This window comes from Artemia sp. Qi Xiang Cuo, chromosome 5 (genome assembly GCF_049724085.1).
Source record: "Artemia sp. Qi Xiang Cuo chromosome 5, ASM4972408v1, whole genome shotgun sequence".
In the NCBI taxonomy this organism is placed as follows: domain Eukaryota; kingdom Metazoa; phylum Arthropoda; class Branchiopoda; order Anostraca; family Artemiidae; genus Artemia; species Artemia sp. Qi Xiang Cuo.
The window spans coordinates 2,970,231-2,982,387 of record NC_142798.1 but is presented as its reverse complement, the minus strand read 5'-3'; the positions used below and the strand labels follow the sequence as shown (position 1 = coordinate 2,982,387).

At 31.1% G+C, this 12,157-nt stretch overlaps 1 protein-coding gene across 34 annotated transcripts in view; it reads left to right on the top strand.

The window, feature by feature from the left end:
* Nucleotides 1-12,157, top strand: part of slo (calcium-activated potassium channel slo) — a 382,388-nt gene that overhangs the window by 91,655 nt on the left and 278,576 nt on the right. For all 34 annotated transcript variants that reach the window (XM_089089291.1, XM_089089290.1, XM_089089284.1 and 31 more), the window contains exon 4: nt 10,577-10,688. In XM_089089291.1, coding sequence (XP_088945417.1) covers nt 10,577-10,688 — 112 coding nt within the window. The remainder of the gene's footprint in view (nt 1-10,576; nt 10,689-12,157) is intronic.

Here is a 12,157-nt window from a genome sequence, read left to right as displayed (position 1 = left end):
TTCAACGAAAGAAATCCAAAATGAACTTAAAAAATGAAGAGAATGTAAGTGTGACAAGGTAAACAACGACAAAACACTACTGAAATATTCCAACTCTTGCATTTCAACAAAAGAATATCAAGAGAATGTAACTGTGACATGGTAAACCACACCAAAACACTATTGAAATATTTCCAACTCTTGCATTTCAACGAAAGCAATCCAAAATGAACTTAGAAAAATTAAGAGAATGTAGATGTGACAAGGAAAAGCACAACAAAACACTACTTAAATATTCCAACTCTTGCATTTCAATTAAAGAAATCCAAAATGAACTTTGAAAAATCAAGAGAATTTAACTGTGATATAGTAAACAACATCAAATCACTATAAAAATAATCAAACTCTTGAATCATAATTAAATAAATTCAAAATGAACTTCGAAAAACCGAGAGAATGTAATTTTGACAAGGTAAATCAAATTGAAACATTAGTGCAATATTCAAACTATCGCATTTCAATGAAAAAAATATCAAATGAACTTTGAAAAATCAAGAGAATCTAACTGTGACAAGGTAAACCGCAACAAAACACTACTGAAATATTCCAACTCTTGCATTTCAATGAAAGAAAACCGAAATGAACTTTGAGAAATCAAGAGAATGTAACTGTGACAAGGTAAAGCACAACAAAACACTACTGAAATATTCCAACTCTTGCATTTCAATGAAAGAAATCCAAAATGAACTTTGAAAAATCAAAAAAATGTAACTGTGACAAGGTAAACCACAACAAAACGCTACTGAAATATTCCAACTCTTGCATTTTAACGAAATAAATCCAAAATGAACTTTAAAAAATCAAGAGAATGTAACTGTGACAAGCTAAACCACATCAAAACACTACTGAAATATTTCAACTCTTGCATTTCAATGAATGAAATCCAAAATGAACTTCAAAAAATCAAGAGAATGTAAGTGCGACAAGGTAAACCACGACGAAACACTACTGAAATATTCCAATTCTTGCATTTCAACGAAAGAAATCCACAATAAACTTTGAAAAATCAAGAGAATGTAACAGTGACAAGGTAAAGCACAAAAAACACATTTCAACGAAAGAAATCCACAATGAACTTTGGAAAATTATAATGATGTAACTGTGACACGATAAACCACGACAAATCACTACTGAAATATTCCAACTCTTGCATTTCAACGAAAGAAATCCAAAATAAACTTTTAAAAATCAAGAGAATGTAACAGTGACAAAGTAAACCACGACAAAACACTACAGAAATATTCCAACTCTTGCACTTCTTCGAAAGAAATCTAAAATCAACTTTGAAAAATCAAGAGAATGTAACTGTGATAAGGTAAAGCATAACAAAACGCTACTGAAATATTTCAACTCTTGCATTTCTACGAAAGAAATCCAAAATTAACTTTGAAAAATCAAGAGAATGCAACTGTGACTAAATAAAACATAACAAAACACTATTGAAATATTCAAACTCTTGCGTTTCAACGAAAGAAATCTAAAATAAACTTTGAAAAATCAAGAGAATGTAACTGTGATAAAGTAAAGCACAACAAAACGCTACTGAAATATTTCAACTCTTGCATTTCTACGAAAGAAATCCAAAATTAACTTTGAAAAATCAAGAGAATGCAACTGTGACTAAATAAAACATAACAAAACACTATTGAAATATTCAAACTCTTGCATTTCAACGAAAGAAATCTAAAATAAACTTTGAAAAATCAAGAGAATGTAACTGTTACAAGGTAAATCATAACAAAACGCGGCTGAAATATTCCAGCTCTTGCATTTCAACGAAAGAAATCCAAAATGAACTTTGAAAAATCAAGAGAATGTAAGTGTGATAAGGTAAACCACGACAAAACACTACTGAAATATTCCAACTCTTACATTTCAATGAAAGAAATTAAAAATGAACTTTGAATTATCAAGAGAATGTAACCGTGACAAGGTAAACCACAACAAAACACTACTGAAATATTCCAACTCTTGCATTTCAACAAAAGAATTCCAAAATGAACTTTGAAAAATCAAGAGAATGTAAGTATGACAAGGTAAACCACCACAAAACATTACTGAAATATTCCAACTCTTGCGTTTCAACGAAAGAAATCCAAAATAAACTTTGAAAAATCAAGAGAATGTAACTCTGACTAGGTAAACCACAACAAAACACTACTGAAATATTCCAACTCTTGCATTTCAAGGAAAGAAATCCAAAATGAACTTTGAAAAATCAATGCAATGTAACTGTGACAAGGTAAACCACGACAAAACACTATTGAAATATTCCAACTCTTGCATTTCTACGAAAGAAATCCGAAAATCAACTTTGAAAAATCAAGAGAATGTAACTGTGACAAGGTAAAACACAACAAAACACTACTGAAATATACCAACTCTTGCATTTCAACGAAAGAAATCCCAAATGAACTTTGAAAAATCAAGAGAATGTAACTGTGACTAGGTAAAGCACAAACAAACACTACTAAAAAAGAAATCCGAAATGAACTTTGAAAAATCAAGAGAATGTAAGTGTGACAAGGTAAACCACGACAAAACGCTATTGAAATATTCCAACTCTTGCATTTCAACGAAATAATATTAAGAGAATGTAACTGTGACAGGGAAAACCACGTCAAAACACTACTGAAATATTCCAACTCTTGCATTTCAACGAAAGAAATTCAAAAATGAACTTTGAAAAATCAAAAGAATATAACATTGACAAAGTAAACCATAACAAAACACTACTGAAATATTCAAATTATTTCATTTCAATGAAATAAATACAAAATGAACTTTGAAAAATCAAGATAATTTAACAGTGAGAAGGAAAACCGCAACAAAACAATACTGAAATATTCAAACTCTTTCATTTCAATGAAATAAATTCAAAATGAACTTTGAAAAATCAAAAGAATATAACTGAGACAAGGTAAACCACAACAAAACACTAATGAAATTTTCCAACTCTTGAATTTCAACGAAGGAAATCCAAAAGGAACTTTGAAAAATCAAGAGAATGTAACTGTGACAAGGTAAATCACAACAAAACACTACTGAAATATTCCAACTCTTGCATTTCAATGAAAGAAATCCAAAATGAACTTTGAAAAATCAAAAAATGTAACTGTGACAAGGTAAACCTCGACAAAACACAACTGAAATATTCCAACTCTTGCATTTTAACGAAAAAAATCCAAAATGAACTTTGAAAAATCAAGAGAATGTAACTGTGACAAGGTAAAGCACATCAAAACACTACTGAAATATTGCAACTCTTGCATTTCAATGAAAGAAATCCAAAATGAACTTTGAAAAATAAAAAAAATGTAATTGTGACAAGGTAAACCACGACAAAACACTACTGAAATATTCCAACTCTTGCATTTTAACGAAAGAAATCCAAAATGAACTTTGAAAAATCAAGAGAATGTAACTGTGACAAGGTAACCCACAACAAAACACTACTGACATATTCCAACTCTTGCATTTCAATGAAAGAAATCGAAAATGAACTTCAAAAAATCAAGAGAATGTAAGTCCGACAAGGTAAACCACGACAAAACACTACTGAAATATTCAACTCTTGCATTTCAACGAAAGAAATCCACAATGAACTTTGAAAAATCAAGAGAATGTAACAGTGACAAGGTAAAGCACAAAAAACACATTTCAACGAAAGAAATCCACAATGAACTTTGAAAAATTATAATGATGTAACTGTGACACGATAAACCACGACAAAACAATATTGAAATATTCCAACTCTCGCATTTCAACGAAAGAAATCCACAATAAACTTTGAAAAGTCAATAGAATGCAACAATGACAAGGTAAACCCAGACAAAACACAACTGAAATATTCCAACTCTTGCACTTCTACGAAAGAAATTTAAAATCAACTTTGAAAAATCAAGAGAATGTAACTGTGATAAGGTGAAGCACAACAAAACGCTACTGAAATATTTCAACTCTTGCATTTCTACGACAGAAATACAAAATTAACTTTGAAAAATCAAGAGAATGCAACTGTGACTAGGTAAAACATAACAAAACACTATTGAAATATTCAAACTCTTGCATTTCAACGAAAGAAATCTAAAATAAACTTTGAAAAATCAAGAGAATGTAACTGTTACAAGGTAAATCATAACAAAATGCTGCTGAAATATTCCAGCTCTTGCTTTTCAACGAAAGAAATCCAAAATGAACTTTGAATAATCAAGAGAATGTAAGTGTGATAAGGTAAACCACGACAAAACACTACTGAAATATTCCAACTCTTGCATTTCAACGAAAGAAATCCAAAATGAACTTTGAAAAATCAAGAGAATGTAAGTGTGACAAGGTAAACCACGACAAAACACTACTGAAATATTCCAACTCTTGCATTTCAACGAAAGAAATTCAAAATGAACTTTGAAAAATCAAGAGAATGTAACCGTGACAAGGTAAACCACAACAAAACACTACTGAAATATTCCAACTCTTGCATTTCAACGAAAGAAATCCAAAATGATCTTTGAAAAATCAAGAGAATGTAAGTGTGACAAGGTAAAACACGACAAAACATTACTGAAATATTCCAACTCTTGCGTTTCAACGAAAGAAATCCAAAATAAACTTTGAAAAATCAAGAGAATGTAACTGTGACTAGGTAAACCACAACAAAACACTACTGAAATATTCCAACTCTTGCATTTCAAGGAAAGAAATCCAAAATGAACTTTGAAAAATCAATGCAATGTAACTGTGACAAGGTAAACCACGACACTACACTACTGAAATATTCCAACTCTTGCATTTCTACGAAAGAAATCCAAAAATCAACTTTGAAAAATCAAGAGAATGTAAGTGTGACAAGGTAAACCACGACAAAACGCTATTGAAATATTCCAACTCTTGCATTTCAACGAAAGAATATTAAGAGAATGTATCTGTGACAGGGTAAACCACGACAAAACACTATTGAAATATTCCAACTTTTGCAATGCAATGAAGGAAATTCAAAAATGAAATTTGAACAAGCAAGAGAATGTATTTGCGACAAGGTAAAACATAACAACACCCAACTTACATATGAAAAATTGTATTAAAAATAATGAAATACAAACTGAGCTTTTAAAAATAAAGATAATGTAGGTGCGAAAAGGTAAACCATGACACAACACTACTAAAAAATTTCAAATTTTGCATTTCAACGAAAGAATATCAAGAGAGTGTAACTGTGACATGGTCATCCACGACAAAACACTATTGAAGTAATCCAACTCTTGCATTTCAAGGAAAGAAATCCAAAATGAGCTTTGAAAAATCAAGAGAATGTAACAGTGACAAGGTAAACCACAACAAGATACTACTGAAATATACCAACTCTTGAATTTCAACGAAAAAAATCCCAAATGAACTTTGAAAAATCAAGAGAATGTAACTGTGACTAGGTAAAGCTCAAACAAACACTACTAAAAAAGAAATCCGAAATGAACTTTGAAAAATCAAGAGAATGTAAGTGTGACAAGGTAAACCACGACAAAACGCTATTGAAATATTCCAACTCTTGCATTTCAACGAAATAATATTAAGAGAATGTAACTGTGACAGGGAAAACCACGTCAAAACACAACTGAAATATTCCAACTCTTGCATTTCAACGAAAGAAATTCAAAAATGAACTTTGAAAAATCAAGAGAATGTAACTGTGACAAGGTAAACCATAACAAAACACTACTGAATTATTCCAACTATTGCATTTCAACGAAATAACTAAAAACTGAATTTTTAAAAATAAAGAGAATGTAATTTTGACAATTTAAAAAACGAGAATAAACAACTGAAATATTCAGGTTCTTGCATTTAAACCCAAGAAAATAAAGATAATCTAACTGTCAAAAGTTCCTCCACGACATAACACTACTGAAGTATTCCAACTCTTGCATTTCAAGGAAAGAAATCCAAAATGAGCTTTGAAAAATCAAGAGAATGTAACAGTGACAAGGTAAACCACAACAAGATACTACTGAAATATTCCAACTCTTGCATTTCAACGAAAGAAATTGAAAATGAACTTTACAAAATCCAAAATAAACTTTGAAAAATCTAGAGAATGTACCTGTGACAAGGTAAACCATGACAAAACACTACTGAAATATTCCAATTCTTGCATTTCAACGAAAAAAATCCAAAATGAACTTTGAAAAATCAAGAGAATGTAACTGTGACAAGGTAAACCATAACAAAACACTACTGAAATATTCCAGCTCGTGCATTTCAACGAAAGAAATCCAAAAATGAACTTTGAAAAATCAAGAGAATTTAACTGTGACAAGGTAAAGCACAACAAAACACTACTGAAATATTCCAACTCTTGCATTTCAATGAAAGAAATCCAAAATGAACTTTGAAAAATCAAGAGAATGTAACTGTGATATGGTAAACCATGACAAAACACTACTGAAATATTCCAGCTCTTGCATTTCAACGAAAAAAATCCAAAATGAACTTTGAAAAATCAAGAGAATGTAACTGTGACAAGGTAAACCATAACAAAACACTACTGAAATATTCCATCTCTTGCATTTCAACGAAAGAAATCCAAAAATGAACTTTGAAAAATCAAGAGAATTTAACTGTGACAAGTTAAAGCAAAACAAAACACTACTGAAATATTCCAACTCTTGCATTTCAACGAAAGAAATCAAAAATTAACTTTGAAAAATCAAGAGAATATACCTGTGACAAGGTAAACCACTACAAAACACTACTGAAATATTCCAAATCTTGCATTTCAATTAAATAAATACAAAATGAACTTTGAAAAATCAAGAGAATTTAACTGTGACAAGGTAAACCATAACAAAAAACTACTGAAATATTCCAACTCTTGCATTTCAACGAAAGAAATCCAAAAATGAACTTTGAAAAGTCAAGAGTATGTAACTGTGACTAGGTAAAGCCCAACAAGACACTACTGAAATATTCTAACTCTTGCTTTTCAATGAAAGAAATCCAAAATGAAGTTGGAACAATCAAGAGAATGTAACTGTGACAAGGTAAACAACGACAAAAAACTACGGAAATATTCCAACTCTTGCATTTTTACGAAAGAAATTCAAAAACGATCTTTGAAAAATCAAGAGAATGTAACTGTGACAAGGTAAACCACAGCAAAACACTACTGAAATAATCCAACTCTTGCATTTCAACGAAAGAAATTCAAAAATGAACTTTGAAAAATCAAGAGAATGTAACTGTTACAAGGTAAATCATAACAAAACACTACTGAAATATTCCAACTCTTGCATTTCAATGAAAGAAATTCAAAATGAACTTTGAAAAACCAAGAAAATGTAACTGTGACAAGGTAAACCACAACAAAACACTACTGAAATATTACAGCTCTTTCATTTCAACGAAAGAAATCCAAAAATTAACTTTGAAAAATAAATAGAATGTAACTGTGACACGATAAAGCACAACAAAACACTACTGAAATATTCCAACTCTTGTATTTCAACGAAAGAAATCAAAAATGAACTTTGAAAAATAAAGAGAATATACCTGTGACAAGGTAAACCATTACAAAACACTACTGAAATATTCCAACTCTTGCATTTCAAAGAAAGAAATCCAAAATCAACTTTGAAAAATCAAGAGAATGTAACTGTGACAAGGAAAACCAAAACAAAAAACTACTGAAATATTACAACTCTTGCATTTCAACGAAAGAAATCCAAAAATGAACTTTGAAAAGTCAAGAGTATGTAACTGTGACTAGGTAAAGCCCAACAAAACACTACTGAAATATTCCAACTCTTGCATTTCAACGAAAGAAATACAAAATGAACTTTTAAAAATAAAGAGAATGTACCTGTGACAAGTTAAACCACTACAAAACACTACTGAAATATTCCAACTCTTGCATTTCAACGAAAGAATATCAAGAGAGTGTAACTGTGACATGGTAATCCACGACAAAACACTATTGAAGTAATCCAACTCTTGCATTTCAAGGAAAGAAATCCAAAATGAGCTTTGAAAAATCAAGAGAATGTAACAGTGACAAGGTAAACCACAACAAAACACTACTGAAATATACCAACTCTTGAATTTCAACGAAAAAAATCCCAAATGAACTTTGAAAAATCAAGAGAATGTAACTGTGACTAGGTAAAGCTCAAACAAACACTACTAAAAAAGAAATCCGAAATGAACTTTGAAAAATCAAGAGAATGTAAGTGTGACAAGGTAAACCACGACAAAACGCTATTGAAATATTCCAACTCTTGCATTTCAACTAAATAATATTAAGAGAATGTAACTGTGACAGGGTAAACCACGACAAAACACAATTGAAATATTCCAACTCTTGCATTTCAACAACAGAAATTCAAAAATGAACTTTGAAAAATCAAGAGAATGTAACTGTGACAAGGTAAACCAGAAAAAACACTACTTAATGAGTAAAACTCGTGAATTACTAAGAAATATATAAAACCTGAATAATTAAAATAATATATAATGTAATAGATAGTAGTTAAAACATTACCATAAACAAATGTAAGATTAAGGTTCATTCTTGAAAACACAATACATAAGCTATACACGCACTGTCAAAAGGTCCTCCACTACATAAAACTACTGAAGTATTCCAACTCTTGCATTTCAAGGAAAGAAATCCAAAATGAGCTTTGAAAAATCAAGAGAATGTAACAGTGACAAGGTAAACCACAACAAGATACTACTGAAATATTCCAATTCTTGCATTTCAACGAAAGAAATTGAAAATGAACTTTACAAAATCCAAAATAAACTTTGAAAAATCTAGAGAATGTAACTGTGACAAGGTAAACCATGACAAAACACTACTTAAATATTCCAACTCTTGCATTTCAACGAAAAAAATCCAAAATGAACTTTGAAAAATCAAGAGAATGTAACTGTGACAAGGTAAACCATAACAAAACACTACTGAAATATTCCAACTCTTGCATTTCAACGAAAGAAATCCAAAAATGAACTTTGAAAAATCAAGAGAATTTAACTGTGACAAGGTAAAGCACAACAAAACACTACTGAAATATTCCAACTCTTGCATTTCAACTAAAGAAATTAAAAATTAACTTTGAAAAATCAAGAGAATATACCTGTGACAAGGTAAACCACGACAAAACACTACTGAAATATTCCAACTCTTGTATTTCAATGAAAGAAATCCAAAATGAACTTTGAAAAATCAAGATAATTTAACTGTGACAATGTAAACCATAACAAAACACTACTGAAATATTCCAATTCTTGCATTTCAACGAAAAAAATTCAAAAATGAACTGAAAAATCAAGAGAATGTAACTGTGACAAGGTAAACCATAACAAAACACTACTGAAATATTCCATCTCTTGCATTTCAACTAAATAAATCCAAAAATGAACTTTGAAAAATCAAGAGAATTTAACTGTTACAATTTAAATCAAAACAAAACACTACTTAAATATTCCAACTCTTGCATTTCAACGAAAGAAATCCAAAATGAACTTTGAAAAATCAAGAGAATGTAACTGTGACAAGGTAAACCACGACAAAACACTACTGAAATATTCCAACTCTTGCATTTCAATGAAAGAAATCCAAAATGAACTTTGAAAAATCAAGAGAATGTAACTGTGACAAGGTAAACCATAACAAAACACTACTGAAATATTCCAACTCTTGCATTTCAACGAAAGAAATACAAAAATGAACTTTGAAAAGTCAAGAGTATGTAACTGTGACTAGGTAAAGCCCAACAAAACACTACTGAAATATTCCAAATCTTGCATTTCAACGAAAGAAATCCAAAATGAACTTTGAAAAATCAAGAGAATATAACTGTGACAAGGTAAACCACGACAAAAAACTACTGAAATATTCCAACTCTTGCATTTCAACGAAAGAAATTCAAATACGAGCTTTGAAAAATCAAGAGAATGTAACTGTGACAAGGTAAACCACAGCAAAACACTACTGAAATAATCCAACTCTTGCATTTCGACGAAAGAAATTCAAAAATGAACTTTGAAAAATCAAGACAATGTAACTGTTACAAGGTAAATCATAACAAGAAACTAATGAAATATTCCAACTCTTGCATTTCAACTAAAGAAATCCAAAATGAACATTGAAAAATCAAGAGAATGTAACTGTGACAAGGTAAACCATAACAAAACACTACTGAAATATTCCAACTCTTGCATTTCAACGAAAGAAATTCAAAATGAACTTTGAAAAATCAAGAGAATGTAACTCCGACATGGTAAGCCACGACAAAACACTACGGAAACATTCCAATTCCCTTTCTTTGCCTTATAAATGCCAGATTGTCCCAGATGTAACTGTCCCTAATCTTTCCCCAACTCTCGCCGGGGCTCTGATTCAGCGAAAAAACGAAGAAATCCTATAGAAATCACAGAAATACACGAGTTTTAATCTTATTTACTTGTCTATTATATATACTTAGTATTCTTGTCTATTTTGTATATTTTTTTTATTTAGTAATTTATTTACATTTTTTAGTTTATAGCCGCAAGTGACAAATTGTGGTTTATGTTAGAGATGTATAGTTTCGTGGATTATTTCACAATTCCACCGTCTTTCGTATCCATCTACCTCGACAGGACCTGGATCGGTACGTAAATCTTTATTTTTTTTTATTCTTTGATTGTAGGGTGAGTATATAGTTAGAATTATACTTCAGGATGGAACGTCTAACATAAAAAGGTAGAACCAGAAGAATTTGGCAACTATAGCTGTAGACAAAGTTGCTCTCTGGTGATGAACTATCCCTTTTTCAAATGTGATATTCTCCTTTAATCAAGTGTGGAAACTGTTGCAATTTGGAGAAGTTTCAAAATTGTATTTTTTTTTATTTTATTAATTGGTTTTGCATTAGCAACTGCTTGCTAACAAAAAATGAGGACCCCAAAACTTTTTTGTAGTCTTTTGTTCTCAAGTATAATGTGTACTGTGTAACGAGACACCTTTTCAAACATTTCGTGGTAACGAACTATAAGTAAGGAGCGACCCAGCTCAATGGTAGACGAAAGTCTAAAAAACGGAATTTTTATACCAATAGATACATCAAAAGAGTCAGATTTTAATTGTGATTTCAAATATATAAGTTTCATCAAGTTTAATCTTACCCATCAAAAGTTACGCGCCTGAGAAAATTTGGCTTATTTTCGAAAAAGGGGAAAAGACCCCCTAAAAGCTATAGAACCTTAATGAAAATCACACCATCAGAATCAGCGTATCAGAGAACCCCACTATAGAGGTTTCAAGCTCCTATCTACAAAAATGTGGAATTTTCTATTTTTTGCCAGAAGAAAGATCACGGATGCCTGTTTATTTATTTTTTTTTTTTCTCAGTGGTAATCATATTGACCCAGTGGTCCTAGAATATCGTGAGAGGGCTCATTCGAACGAAAATTAAAAGTTCTAGTTCCCTTTTTCAGTGAACAAAAAAATTGGAGGGCAACTTGGCCCCCTCCCACGCTCATTTTTTTCCCAAAGTCACCCAATAAAAATTTTGAGATAGCCATTTTGTTCAACATAGTCGAAAATGCAATTAATATGTCTTTGAGGATGACTTAATCCCCTACTGTTCCCGGGGGAAGGGCTGCAAGTTATAAACTTTGCCCATTGTTTACATATAGTGTTGGTTATTGGCAAATATACAGGCGTTTTCAAGAGGATTTTTTGCTAGTGGGGGGTCGGGGTTAGAGTAGGGGTTACGTCGGAGGATCTTTCCATGGAGGATATTTCCTTGGGGGAAGGAACATTTCTATGAAGGGGGCGCCAGATTTCCCAGCATTATTTAAAAAACGATCAGAAATTAAATAAAAAACAAGTTCTTTTTCAACTGAAGGTAAGAAGAAACATTAAAACTTAAAACGAACAGAAATAGTTACATATATGAGAGGGTTCGCCCTCTAGTCAATACCTCGCTCTTTACGCTATAGTTTTTTTTGTACTTTCAAAAGAGCCATGTATTCTAATTAACCGGCCCTTGTGATTCAGGGGTTTGTAATTCGGACAAAATTCGAACTTTAGCGTAAAGAGCGAGGTATTGACTTGGGAGCGAACTCTCTAATATAC